At 52.9% G+C, this 13,784-nt stretch overlaps 2 protein-coding genes across 2 annotated transcripts; one reads left to right on the forward strand and one right to left on the reverse strand.

Annotated features, from left to right (window-relative positions):
• The first annotated feature begins 4,634 nt into the window (after nt 1-4,634).
• Nucleotides 4,635-12,626, forward strand: Ppp2r5b (protein phosphatase 2 regulatory subunit B'beta). Its single transcript, XM_032891075.1, has 14 exons — nt 4,635-4,990; nt 5,414-5,873; nt 6,548-6,744; nt 7,635-7,736; nt 7,881-7,973; nt 8,101-8,231; nt 9,268-9,327; nt 9,428-9,536; nt 9,893-9,946; nt 10,012-10,062; nt 10,171-10,290; nt 11,085-11,212; nt 11,393-11,494; nt 11,838-12,626. The coding sequence occupies exons 2-14, from the start codon at nt 5,675-5,677 to the stop codon at nt 11,983-11,985; spliced, it is 1,494 nt and encodes a 497-aa protein (XP_032746966.1). The 5' UTR covers nt 4,635-4,990; nt 5,414-5,674; the 3' UTR covers nt 11,986-12,626.
• On the reverse strand, nt 12,623-13,581 carry Gpha2 (glycoprotein hormone subunit alpha 2). Its single transcript, XM_032891076.1, has 3 exons — nt 13,316-13,581; nt 12,982-13,166; nt 12,623-12,896 (listed from the first exon to the last, which is right to left on the reverse strand). Exons 1-3 carry the CDS (start codon nt 13,419-13,421, stop codon nt 12,795-12,797), a joined length of 393 nt encoding a protein of 130 aa, XP_032746967.1. The 5' UTR covers nt 13,422-13,581; the 3' UTR covers nt 12,623-12,794.
• Between the last annotated feature and the right edge of the window lie 203 nt (nt 13,582-13,784).

A 13,784-nucleotide genomic window follows, 5' to 3' on the forward strand; every position in this document is an offset into this window, starting at 1 on the left:
GCTCAGCTGGCACAGGACTTGCCTAGCATGAAGCCCTCCCTGGGTCTAATCCCCACCACCGCATCAACTGTGTGGTGCACCCCCGTAACCCCAGAGTTTGGGAGATGAGGGAAAGAGAACAGAAACTTAGAAGGTCATTCTCCACTACATAGCTACTTCCTGGGTGGGCTAGGGATGATCTCCCTTCCTTCCCCTCTTTTTCTTTCTTGCTTCCCTCATTCCTTCCTTTCTTCTTTTCTTTCTTCCTTACCCTCTCTCTCTCTCTTTCTCTTTCTCTTCTTTCTTTCTTCTTTCTTTCTTCCTTTCCTCCTTTCCTTCTTCCTTCCTTTCTTTCTCCTCCTTCCTCACCTCTCTCTCTCTCTCTCTCTCTCTCTCTCTCTCTCTCTCTCTCTCTGTCTTTCTAGTTTTTCAAGACAGGGTTTCTCTCTGTGTGTGACAGCCCTGGCTTTTCTGGAACTCACTTTGTAGACCAGGCTGGCCTCAACTCACCTGCCTCTGCCTCCCACCCAGGACACCCACCACACCCTTTCTTAAAAACAAACAGCAGACAGTCAGACAGACAAACTATGTAGAAGCAGGCATAAGCAAAAATCCTGGCTTGGGGCAGAGACCTGGCTTCTTCTCAGCTCTTGGTAAGTGGTAGGTTATTTCCTTACCATCTGTGAAATGAACCGATTCAAGCCAGATTAGATTATATTAAAGGCAGATTTATTGGGAAGCTACACTCAGGTGAGTTCACTGGCCCCAAGAATTGAGGCCAGGGGAGTCACCATGGTGCTGGGAAAGTGGGAGGGGGAAGAGAGCAGAGAGAGAAAGAGGGAGACTAAAATGCCTGGATTTTATAAGCAAGAACCTCTGGGGAAGGGCAGCCCAGCCTCTGAGCTGGATGTTGAGTGGCATCTGCCAGAAAGGAACTGAGGGCTGCTGGGAGAACCTGGAGGCCAGGTCTGCTTTGGTATGTAAAATATGCACCTCAGGGCTGGAGAGAGGCTCAGCAGTTAAGAGTACAGACTGTTCTTCCAGAGGTCCTGAGTTCAATTCCCAGCATCCACGTGGTGGCTCACAACCATCTGTAATGGGATCTGATGCCTTCTTCTGGTGTGTCTGAAGAGAGTGACAATGTATTCACATATATAATAAATAAGTAAATCATATATATTATATCAACCAGTCTTTTGTCCAGGGGTCCAAAACCAAATGCAAATTATTCATCTATGAGCTTCAAGACCAGGTCTGACAGTTTGGGCTGCTCAAAAACTGTAGTCAAGTCTGGCTTTGAACTCCTAATTCTCTGCTGTCATTTATCTCATGGTGTGGTGGAGCTTCAGGCATGCCACCTCAGGCCCAACAGGAGATTCTACTTTTGTTTTCCGAAAAAAAAAAGAACCCCCAAAAAAAAAAAAAAAAAAAGATTTATTTATTATATATAAATACACTGTAGCTGTACAGATGGTTGTGAGCCAGCATGTGGGTGCTGGGAATTGAACTCAGGACCTCTGGAAGAGTAGTCAGTGCTCTTAACCACTGAGCCATCTCTCCAGTCCAAGATTCTATTTTTATTTTATTTTCATTCATTCATTCATTCATTCATTCATTCATTCGTTTGTTTGTTAGTTATTTATTGCTGTTTGGGGTTTTTTGTTTGTTTGTTTGATTTGCCTTCTTTATGGTCACATCTTCCACCTTTCTGTTACAATGGCATCATGGCAGCTCAGTATGTAGTAGGGCCTTTAGAGAGCCTCCGAGAGAAGTGAGAAACTTTGTGAGGCCCCATTCAAAGAGATAGATTGACGGCAGTAGCCATTTTGAAAATGTTTATGGACTGAATCGAGAGATCTATCTGTCCTTGGCAGGCTTGGGTAGTCCTGTATTCATCAGTTGTGTACTTAATCAATAATAGTAACCATTGGACAAGATTAGGGCTAGGGATGTGGCTCAGTTGGTAAAGCACTTGCTGAGCATGTGAAGCCCTGGGTTTGACCCCTGGCATAATTTGGGCTTGGTGATGGCTAATTTGTAATCATGGGAAGTGGAGGCAGAAGGATCAATTAAAAGTTACCTTCTGCAACGTAAAAAGGCTAAGGCCTGTCTGGGCTACCCGAGACCATTTATAAACAAACAAACAAACATTAATTATAAATAAATAAGGTAAAAAAATTAATTACTACTAATAATGTAATGTAGTAGCTCACATCTGCAAGCCCAGCAACTGAGAAAGCGAAGCAGAGGATTGGCTGTCAATCAACCAGCCTGGGCTACATTGTGAGCTTTAGGTAAGCCTGGGCTACCAAACTGGCTGTCCTGCACCTTTAATCTCAGCACTTGGTAATCAGAGAAAGGTTCTGTGGACTCCAGGCTGGCCTGGCCTACATAGGGACTTCCAGGAAAAGCCAGGGCTACATAAAGAAACCCTGGCTCAAAAAAATACAAATTATTTAAGTATGTATACAGGACATGGTTGTGGCACATTAGACCTTTAATCCCTGCACTGGGGACAGAAACAAATCAGATCTCAGTGAGTTTGAGACCAGCCTGTTCTCAATAATGAGGTCCAATCTCCACCATTTATCTCAAAATTGTAAAGAATGGCCAAAATTAGGAGGATTCCCTCACAAATTTCAAGCAGTGAGTCCCAGGAGAGCGAGGATGACATAGGATCGCAGGCGTACAGAGAGATATAAATAAATATAATGAAACTTTGCTAAGAACAGGAGTTTACAAAGAAGTGGGCATTGTGCCACACACCTTTATTCCCAGCACTTGGGAGGCAAAGGCAGGTGGACTTCTGAGTTCGGGGGTCAGGCTGGTCTACAGAGAAAGTTCCAGGACAGTCAGGGCTTCATAGAGAAACCCTGTCTTAAAAAAACAAACAAGGATTGGGGATTTAGCTCAGTGGTAGAGCGCTTGCCTAGCAAGCACAAGGCCCTGGGTTCGGTCCCCAGCTCCGAAAAAAAAGAAAAAAGGAAAAAACAAACAAACAAACAAACAAAACCAACCCCTCCCTCAAGTTTAAAAATAGTAAGAAAAGACGTTTTAGCCTGACCCCTTTATCTTTCAATGTCTGTTGAAAGTTAATTTAAATTCTACTTCTGAGGCAAGGGATGTAGCTCAGTAGTAGAGCTTTTGCTCAGCCTGTGTGAGGCGTCACCTGTCATCCTCAGCATCAAAAGTGAAGAATCCCAAAGCCACTTCTTCCACTAGTTTTATTTCCTGCATCATCTAGGCCCCTGCCAGGCACGGCCAGTTGTCTTCAGACAGCCCGACCTGAAAACTGCAGCCCAGAGAGTCTGGAGGGCACGATATTGTCATAGGCAAGGCATTCCTCCTGTCTTAGTCCTGGGTCCTGGTCTGGTGGTAAGAGGCTCTGTGGGTCTGGCTTCCCCAGCTTACTCGTAGGGAGTAAGGAGAGGGAAGCCATGTCTGAGCCTTGGAGGTGGGTCAAGTAGTAGTTTAGAGGTTTCTGTTCTGTCTGGCAGATGAAGAGCAGACCAAAACAGGAAGTCAGGATCTGCCATTTCTGAGCAAAGGGAGAACTGTCTCTGGGTATCCATGACTGAGGTGCTAGATTCTAGGCCGACTGAACGGTGTCCTCAATACAGGCCTTGCGTTTGTTGCTCTACAAGTGATCACCAGGGTCCATAAATGGGTGAGTTGCACCCCAATCCCCCCCTCAAGCTCACCCCTCTCCCCAACCTCTCTCTCTCTCTCTCTCTCTCTCTCTCTCTCTCTCTCTCTCTCTCTCTCTCTCTCTCTCTCTCTCTCTCTCTCTCTCCATGCTCAGCACGGACTAGTTTGTCACCCAGGTAAAACTTCGGGGTAAAGATCTCACAGTTACTGTAGGGAATAGAGTGTTGGAGTTCAGGACTGCAGGTTGGGAACTTTTGGCCAGAATGCCAAACTCTTGGAATACAGCTGAGACTTTCATACCCAGCAATGGGGTTTTGATCAAGAACTCCCCACTCTCCAGGGCACATCTTGGGGCCAGAGGAAGCGGGAGGTTCTGTGCCTTAGGATGGGGGCAGCTCCAGGGGCAAGCGCCTTTTGCCCTCCTTGCTTTGGCATCACAGGGATGTCCCTTTAAACTACAGACCATGATGTCACCACAGACAGTAAGTGACAGGAGGGGCACTGCAGGCCGGGAGAATGGACTGCATTTCCCAGGAGCCTCTAGTGAGCCACACCCCTCCCAGCAGGCGCTAACGCAAAGCAGACTATTAACCCCTCCAATGCCGGATTCAAGGGGTTTTTGTAAGTGTCCAGCTTCATTCTGGGCTGAGTATGAGGCTCTTGTGGGAATAGGCTGAGGCACAGTGGCTCAGACCAAATTTTGGGCCTGGTACATCATTCTAGGCCTCTGTCCTGCTGCAGTCCTGGCATTAGCAGATTCCAACACCAGAGTCCTCTTTTTTCCCTACACAGTGTTCCTTCCAGAATTCTGGAGTCCAGTTCTGAGCTGGGTCTGTCCCACTTTGCTTGCAGGTTTTAAAATCCTCAGCTTTGTCTTGCGGTGTTTCTCCCCCTTGCTCTGAGGTTACCCGTAAGGTTCTGTCGCTTTCTTTAAGCAGAGTGGGGACTACATTTCCCAGCGGCCCTGAGTCTTCCCTGACGCAGCCCCCCCTAGTGGAGGGAGGTGAGGGCCGGGAGGGGGGAGGTGACTTGATGTCATCCTGAGCAGCTGGGCGGCGGGTGCCGGTGCGCAGCGAGCCGGGGCTCCCGCTGCGCTGCACCGCGCGGATCTGAGTCCAGAGATTTCTGCCGAGGGTCGCGTGCTGCCAGGGCCCAGCCCAGAGCCCATCGAGCGCCCGACCCCTTTTGGGGCTGAGCTGGGGGCATGCTCCAGCACCCCCAGAGCCTGGGAGCGAACCCAGGAGCGCCGCCGCCCAGCCCCAGCGCCCCGAGCGGCGGAACCACCGCTAAGGACCCTTGAACCGTCGTCTCCTCCATCAAGGCAACCTCTAGGGTCGGCGACCAAAGTCTGGATTTCTGAGGAGTGAGTGTGTACCCCAATACCACATTGAGGTTTGGAGAGCAGGAAGGAGCGGGATATGGGGAGGGATGCTAGAGGTGCTAAAAGCGGGCGCACGAGAGCAGGACCCATATTTTTTGGGTGAATGCACCGGGACGGGAGACATTAGTGGAGCTGGAGAGTCACACTGCTGTAAGGAGCTGGAGATGCTAAACAGAGTCCCTATCCGGAGTAGAAGCCATAGGCCGTATTTGGGGAGGGGCTACTCTAGAGCTTGGGTCTGGAAGAAGGGAGGGCCATGATTGCACCCTTGTTTTGGGGTCTAGCAAGGGAAGGAGGGAAAAGAAGTGAAGGAGTAACTGCAGCACGCGCGGGCTGTCTTTGGAAAGAACCGACCTGCTTGCTCTCTGTGTCTCTCCTGCTGACCTTTCTAACCTGACTTTTCAGAAGAGCCAGCGTGGGAACCCAGACTGGACTCTTCTGGACCTCCAGGAAAGACCTGAGCCATTGCCTTTCTACTTTGCCTGCCCCCCCAGGACTGGGCAGTTGCCAGAGGCCCTGGGGGGGTCAGGACTGTGGTCTTCACCCCCACCCCCCAACACGCTGGACAGGATGGGTCCCAGTTAGTGTGTGTGGTCTCATTCAGCTTACTCCAGACCCACAAGGAGCCCCTTGGGCTCTGAAAGATTGACGTGCTGCCCTCTGGCCATGGAGACGAAGCTGCCCCCTGCGAGCACCCCCACAAGCCCCTCCTCCCCGGGGCTGTCTCCAGTGCCACCACCAGACAAGGTGGATGGCTTCTCCCGCCGGTCCCTCCGCAGGGCCCGGCCCCGTCGCTCACACAGCTCTTCTCAGTTCCGCTATCAGAGCAACCAGCAAGAGCTCACTCCACTGCCCCTGCTCAAAGGTGAGCTGTTGTTGGTTGCCAGGGTACCTAAGCCCAGAAGGAAGCAAGGTGGGGGAGGACCAAAGGAGAAGCAGCTGTCAGGTAGAGTTTGGATACTCTCTTAGGCCAGGAACTCCGCTGGAACTGACCCCCCAGTCTCCAGGCCTCTGCTGACGCATGGCCTGACTGGCCTGTCATCTCTGGAGGTGGGGCATCTTGAAGTGGTGCCAGGGGCAGGCAAGGGCCAAGGGTGGGGCACACAGCCTAGGTTTCAGGAGGCTACTATCAGTCCAGCCAGCTGCCTAGGTCCTGGGTAGGTGCTTGGCATGATTCCCTGTGATCACCACGTGCCCCCCACCCCCAACTTCACTCCTGCCCGCTTTCTACGTTTGGTTCACAGATCCATGTGCAGAGGGGAGGTAGTGGCTGTTGGGAGCCGTGCCTGCATATTCAGGGTTTGTGATCTTGCTTTAAAATCATGAGGTCTCTGCTCCTGGATTAGAAGAGAAGACCACTTTCCTACCCTCAGCTTCCCAGGAGTGAAGGATAGGACTAGAATTGTTTGCCTGCTGTACCACAGTACCTTGTATGGTGGCAGCTGAGGCTTCCTGGAAAGTCATCCCGAGGGATGAGGAGTTCCACCCCTGTCCAGAGTGACAGCTTGATCCAGGCAGTCTCCCTGTCCCTCTCCCCAGATGTGCCAGCCTCTGAGTTACATGAGTTGCTAAGCCGGAAACTGGCCCAATGCGGGGTGATGTTTGACTTCTTGGACTGTGTGGCTGACCTCAAGGGCAAGGAGGTGAAGCGTGCAGCCCTCAATGAACTTGTGGAATGTGTGGGGAGCACCCGGGGGGTCCTCATTGAGCCTGTCTACCCAGACATCATCCGCATGGTAAGCACTGGCCAGCCTCGGGTACCCTATTAATCTACCTCTCGACCCCGGTGGGAAGAATTAACGTACACCCTTCAGTTTGGCCTCAGAGGTCTTGCTTCTGTTTCTATTGAGTCCCACTGCTGCCTCCCAGTACCCTCTCAGGATCTCCTTTCCCTGTTGTCCCTATACTTAGTGAGATGAACCTAGGGTAGCTGTCCTCCAGGCCACTTGTCTTCCATGGTCTGATTAAGGCATGGGCTGTTTTGTGCAGCTCTCTCTCACAGTCTGGCCAGAAACGCCTTGGCTCTGAATGCCTGGGGATTTCACTGCTTACAACCTTTCCATCACCGCTGAATCACATCCACGTACGGATGTGTCAAGCCACCCTTGGGTCTCCAGCCCTTGGCGTAGGGCTTGTATGAACTTGGTGTTTAGATGAAGATGGCCCAGAGGAATGAGTTCCTTGCTGGGAAGTAGGTCAGTCCAGGAGAATTGAATGAGGACTGGTGGTAAAACTCAGCGTAAGGCCTCAAGTTCAATCCCCATGTCCTCACTGTACTTAGAAAGTGCTTGGCCATGGTAGGCAGTGGTGGCACGCACACCTTTAATGCCAATACTTGGAGGTGGAAACAGGTGGATATCTGAGTTCAAGGCTAGCCTGGTCTACAGAGAGAGTTCCAGGATCGCCAGAGCTCTGTTACACAGATAAAATCCTGTCCCCACAAACAAAAAACAAACAAAATAAGTGGGTAACCTGATTGCATACTGGCAATCCTAGTTACTTAGAAGGCTGAGCAGGAAGGCCACAAACTCATTACCTGCTTGGGATAGAGGGAGCTTTAAGAGTTCCCCAAACGTCTGCTTCTGTGGTCTCATCCTTCAACTCCCCCCAACCCTTCCTCTACCAGATATCAGTAAATATCTTCCGGACCCTGCCACCCAGCGAGAACCCTGAATTTGACCCTGAAGAAGATGAGCCCAACCTTGAGCCTTCGTGGCCACATCTACAGGTATGAAGGGCTGGGGAGCAGGGGCTGCTTTTCAGAGTAGATTGGATGACAGGGGAGACCCTGACTGTTGGCCGAGAACTGCAGGGTAAGGGAAGTAGAAAGGCTGTAGCTAAACTCACTCCTTGCTCTGTCTCCCACCCCCAGCTGGTATATGAGTTTTTCCTGCGGTTCTTGGAGAGTCCAGATTTCCAGCCCTCTGTGGCCAAGAGATACGTGGATCAAAAGTTTGTCCTGATGGTGACTTGGGGAGCCCAGGCGGGGTGGCACCATACAGCAGGCACAGGCTATCTAAGGGACATGGGATAGGATGGGGGAAAACAGCTTGACATCTGGCTTTATCTTACCCTGACCCTGGGTCCTGCAGCTCCTGGAGCTATTTGACAGCGAGGACCCCCGGGAACGTGAGTACCTCAAGACCATCTTGCATCGGGTATACGGCAAGTTCCTGGGTCTCCGGGCCTACATCCGCAAACAGTGCAACCACATCTTCCTCCGGTGCGTTGCCCTGCCTGCCCAGCAGAGATCTGGGAGGGAGGCGGGGAAGAAGGGACCTGCTGGGCCTCCGGGGGTGTATGTTTATCAAGTTCTGGGTGTGCAACGTAGTATTCATTATAGGGAGCCTGTGAAACCTGCAGAGAATAAGTATTTATTCCCATTTACAGATGAGAAAATAGAGGCCAAGTGAGAATACTATAGGAAGATAGTTACGTAGTTTAGAGGAACCAAGGCAGCCTGCAGGGATGTAGGAGCTTGATCTAATCTTTACCAGTCTGGCCTATAATCACCTATAGGCTGTTCTTCCTTTCTGAGCATGTTCCGAACACCATATCCACTGGACATGGGGAGTCCCTGTGACCTTGTAGTTGAGACCATGGCTCTATATTTGAGTTTGGTTCCAGTGTTTTGGTGAACTTGGGCAACCCCTTGAGGTTCTGCTCTTGCTTCATCCTTTGAAGTGGGCACACTGCCTGTGCTAATGTGGAGCCTCCAAAACCCCTGGCATAGCTCCTGGCCTGAGGTGGGGCCTCTGAAACATTAGCTGTTGTTTCTAGTGATAAAACAGAGAGGCTCAGAGTCCATTACTCCCCCACTTATTAACTTTGAGGTGAGTAGCCTTTAGCTACGGAGTCTCAACTTCATCTCTGTAATGGCTTTCCTCGGCCCTGTCTCCTCGGGGGTAGAGGTGTTTGCCTTTGCGTGGAAGTTGAAAGTCCTAGGCTAGGTGCCTGCTGGCTGGCTGGGCACCAGGTAAGGAGTGCTAGGGACCTGAAGAAGTGAGCTGGGGCTGTCTCCAGGAAGAGAGACTGGGGCTGACAGTGGCTGAGATGCCTGGTCTGAGAAAGACATTTTGGGTCTTTCCATGTGGGTGTGGACTCAATGGGCGCTGTTTTGGGGCACCAGGAAGGGAGCACTCCCGTGGGGAAAGTTGGACAGCTGTGTGAGATGAGTCAGAACTGTTGGCAGGAAGGGTGACGGGGAGCTGGACCTGTCCCAAAGCTCCCACCCTCCAGATCTATCTCTTCTCCCGCAGGTTCATCTATGAGCTGGAGCACTTCAATGGTGTGGCTGAGCTGTTAGAGATCTTAGGAAGGTAATTCTCCTTGGGCTTTGGCTGGGCCTGGGGTTTCTGGTGGGAGGGACTGGGGGCCTGCTTGGCTGAGCTCTGCTCCTCTCTTCTGTCCACTCCAAAGCATCATCAATGGCTTTGCGCTGCCCCTGAAGACTGAGCACAAACAGTTCCTGGTTCGAGTCCTCATCCCCTTGCACTCTGTCAAGTCACTGTCTGTCTTTCATGCTCAGGTGAGCCCAGGCCTGGCCTTGCAACAGCAGCAGCAGCAGCAGCAGCATTTGCTGACACGCAGGGCTGCCTGTGGGGCCAGGAAGTCAAGTTGACACTTACTGATCCTCTCTCACCCCCGAGTCTCTACTCATTCAGTGTCCTCTACCTGAGAGCTGGCCTCACACACCAGCTCTGTGAGTCTCTAGCACTCAGAGCCGGGTGCCTTGTAGGTCCAGAGCAGCAGTGAGTGCTCAGTGAACAAGCGTGTGAAGGCAGTAATGAGCAGATAGATGCCTGGCACGCTGTCCTGGGCAGCTGGTTCTTGGCTCCTGGCCCTTCCTGACCTTGGCTACTTCTTTCCACCCTGGCCCCGCAGCTGGCATACTGTGTGGTGCAGTTCCTGGAGAAGGATGCGACCTTGACAGAGCATGTGAGTGCCTTGGAGGGAAGGTGGGCCCCTCGCTCTTCAGGTCTGACTTCTTCTCCACCCTCTAGGTTATCCGGGGGCTTCTCAAATACTGGCCTAAAACCTGCACCCAGAAGGAGGTATGAAGGGTTCTCACAACCCCGACAGTAGTGGGGAGGGCTCGGCTTCCAGAAGGCGAGCAGGCGTGTACGCAGGGAATGCGAGCTGCTGCCCTGCCCTCTCCCCAGGTGATGTTCCTGGGGGAGATGGAAGAGATTCTCGATGTCATTGAGCCCTCCCAGTTTGTGAAGATCCAGGAGCCGCTCTTCAAGCAGGTGGCTCGCTGTGTCTCCAGCCCCCATTTCCAGGTATATGACAAAAGGGGGGTGGGGTGGGATCAGGGCAGGGGCGGAGCCTGGCAAGGATTCTCAGCTACCCTAACATAACCCCCTTCTCACCTCAGTTCTCTTTCAGCCCTAGGTCTGGTAACAGGGAGATGATGGCCTTAGGGTCATGAGTCCTAGGGCCAGACCTAGATATGTATTCCACTGGCTGAGAGGCCTTACACTTGTCTGAGTCTAAGTGGGTTTCCCTGAATATAAAATGGGCCAACATTTCCTATTGAGAGGAACAAGAGCTCATAGTTGTAAACCAGGGAAACGGACCCAACGTGGGCTGCAGTTGTGGGCCCCTCTCCTCTTTTCTCGCTGACTTTAGACTTCACTGGTCCCCAATTTCTGGCCAGGAGGTTTCGTTCCCCATGCTATTCTATACTTACTCCCATCCCTAGGAGTCATAACCTGGTGGAAGTTTGTTCTTCCTCATGATGGCTCTAGGATTTCACTTTTAAAACACCTTGAAGTACAGGGTGGTGGAGATAGATGGGTGTTCTTACCCCATTCCCTCAGCAGATAGCCGAGCCTTAGAAGCGGAATGCCTTGCGGGGCTGTGCACACGCAGTGGGCTCTGGAGGAGCAGGGCTGCCCACGTTGCCTGTAAAGCCAGGGTTTTTTCTCCCTCCACTTCTTTCTCCAGTGGGTCAGATAAGCCCTCAGGATGGGGTGTGGAGGTTAGGGGTTCTGGGTTTGAGGCTAAAGAGAAAAAGCAGACCTTGCACACCCAAAAGCCACGACTAGGCCCTCTCCCTGCTTCACCCGCTCAGGTTGCAGAGCGGGCTCTGTATTTCTGGAACAATGAGTACATCCTGAGCCTCATTGAGGACAACTGCCACACTGTGCTGCCTGCGGTATTTGGGACCCTCTACCAAGTGTCCAAGGAGCACTGGAATCAGTGAGTGCCCAAGCTTTCCCACCCTTTGGAGACAGACACCACAACTAGTCCAGCCCCTGAGCAAATGTTGGGATGTCAAAGGGAGGTAAAAGCAGGGACATGGATGGACAGTGTTCTGGGACCGGATGCAAGCAGAGTGGTGTTTCATGAATCTCCTCACACCTCTCCTTGCTATGTCAGAACCATCGTGTCCCTGATCTACAACGTGCTCAAGACTTTCATGGAGATGAATGGGAAGCTGTTTGATGAGCTTACAGCCTCCTACAAGCTAGAAAAACAGCAGTGAGTACCGGGCAGGAGGCTAGCCACTGGGGAGGGACAGAGAAATAAGAAGGAATCAGACCCTTAGGCTGTGGGGAGAATGAAGAGGACCCCTCCCAGGGTGCTCAGCCGCATCCTGTGTCTGTCCTGTACGAGTACACCCCAGCCATTCTTTTCAGTACCCATGCCCACTGGCTGCTCTGACCCTGTACCAGCGCCTCAGTCAGGACAGCTCAAGACCCAGCTTGCCCTCTCCTCTCCTCTTCTCTAAGCCGAGGGTTCCCCACAGAGTCCTAATCACTTTATAGTGGGGTGGCAGTGAAGCTGCCAGAAGAGGAAGAGCTGCCTCACCCTCTCTCCCCAGGGAGCAGCAGAAGGCCCAGGAGCGGCAGGAACTTTGGCGAGGCTTGGAGGAACTGCGGTTACGCCGGCTACAGGGGACCCAAGGGGCCAAGGAAGCCCCTGTCCCAAGGCCTACGCCCCAGGTGGCTGCCAGTGGGGGTCAGAGCTAGATAAATCTAGAACAGGAGAAGCTAGACCCAGAGCTATCAGCCCCTCCATCCCTTCTGCCCAGGGGCCCAGGGAGGCCCATGCCTCCCCGTGGCCTTGCCAGCGTGGCTCTAGGACTCCCTACCAGCCCCATGGGAACAGCTTTCATGGAGGGGAGACCAGAAGGCAAGATGGTAGTCTTGGCAGCAGAACTCTCAGGCCCTTGTGGCAAGATTCTGGCAAGACTAGACCAGGGCAAGTCTGCGACTGGGAAGCTGCCATCGGGGATCCTCCCCTGCCCTACACAGCTAGGCTCCAGGCGGCAGCTGGGCTTCTCCCCCTGCTCCTGGCTTGGGCCATGGACACTCAGCACCTGGCTTGGCCTGCCTTGGTCTGGCCAGGTCCTTCCTCATCCTCACCATGGGGGCACAGTCTATTTATTCTGCCCAGCTCACCTTCAACAAGACATTGTCCAGGGACATCTTCCTCTCCTCCCCCTTGCCCTGAACTTCCTTATCCCCTTTTTATTTATTGGGCAGGGGGAGGGGTGAGGGCACAGGCAAGAAGAGAGTCACATTGTCCTGGGGTGAGGGGGGGTCACAGTAATCATGGTCTGCTCCCTTCACCTGGCTAGGGGGCAGACTTAATAAAGAGCGAAACTCAAGTACTGCCTGCTTTATTGAGGATAGGGGCGAAGGAGAAAGCAGCAGTGAGACTGCTGAGGAGGCCAGGTAAACAGAGGCGAAGCCCCATCTTCAGACTCCAAAGAGGGCTGGTCTCAGAGAAGCACGACCTATCAGTGGCAGGACTGGAGGCCTGAGCCCTTCGGGGCCTAGTAGCGGGAGAGACGGCACATATCACACTGGCAGGCCCTAGCCGTGAAGATCTCGAGCTCCCCACGCTGGTTCCCCACGCAGTGCAGCCACACCCTCACCTGTGGGGGGAGGACCCAAGTTTGTTCCCATTCCTTTCCACCCTGGGCCCCCACCCTCATGCCCCCACGGGGTCAGGCCCCTTACCTTTTTAAGGCTGCTGATGGTACAGCACTGAGAGACAGAGGTGATGTTGTGTCGATAGCCACTGGCAACCAGCACAGAGTACCGAGAAGGGAAAGCACTAGACTCACAGTGTCCTACACACGCCTGTGCCACGTGGGAGCCCTGGCAGGTGCCGTGGCGATCACTTCGCACTGTCACGTTAAAGGCTAGAAGGAGACAAAAAGCAGTCTGTGAAGGCTGTGCTGGCCTGGTCACCTGTGCTTCCTGTCTGCAGCTACCCACTCCCTCCATCCCTCCAACCCCCATATACCCTCCAACCCCCACCCCCATCCACTGTCCTAGCAGAGTTACTCACGGTGCAAGTGGCAGCCTGGGATTGGGACGGCTGCCTCCAGGCCATGCCCTTCAGTGACTGCCAGGCCCAGCAGGCAGAAGAGCAAGACTCGTGGTGCCATGGGCATCTGAAAAGGAGTGGGTGGGAAGGGAAGTCTTTGCAGTTGTGTCTCTCCCCCCGCAAGCCAGGCTTCTGGGTCTTCCGACTGGTGAGGTGTGCCTGGGTGGCACTGTTGATCCTCTCTGCCTTGGGTGGGAATGTGTGGGGTGCTTGCTTCCTTGCCTCAGCTACTCTGGAAGGCAGTGAGCAGCCACTTGTGTGTATGCCATCCTTCTATGCACTGTCCCCTGGGATGTCTCTCATGGCTGGGGTACATACCAACCCTGGCCACTTCGGCCTACAAGGCCCTGGCCCAGCGCCCCTCCCTCCCTAGCTCCACCAGCCTGGCTCCAGCAGTTTACCAGTCCGACAGGAACTGTAGACTCCAGGT

This window comes from Rattus rattus, chromosome 2, assembly GCF_011064425.1.
Source record: "Rattus rattus isolate New Zealand chromosome 2, Rrattus_CSIRO_v1, whole genome shotgun sequence".
Classification (NCBI taxonomy): Eukaryota; Metazoa; Chordata; class Mammalia; order Rodentia; family Muridae; genus Rattus; species Rattus rattus.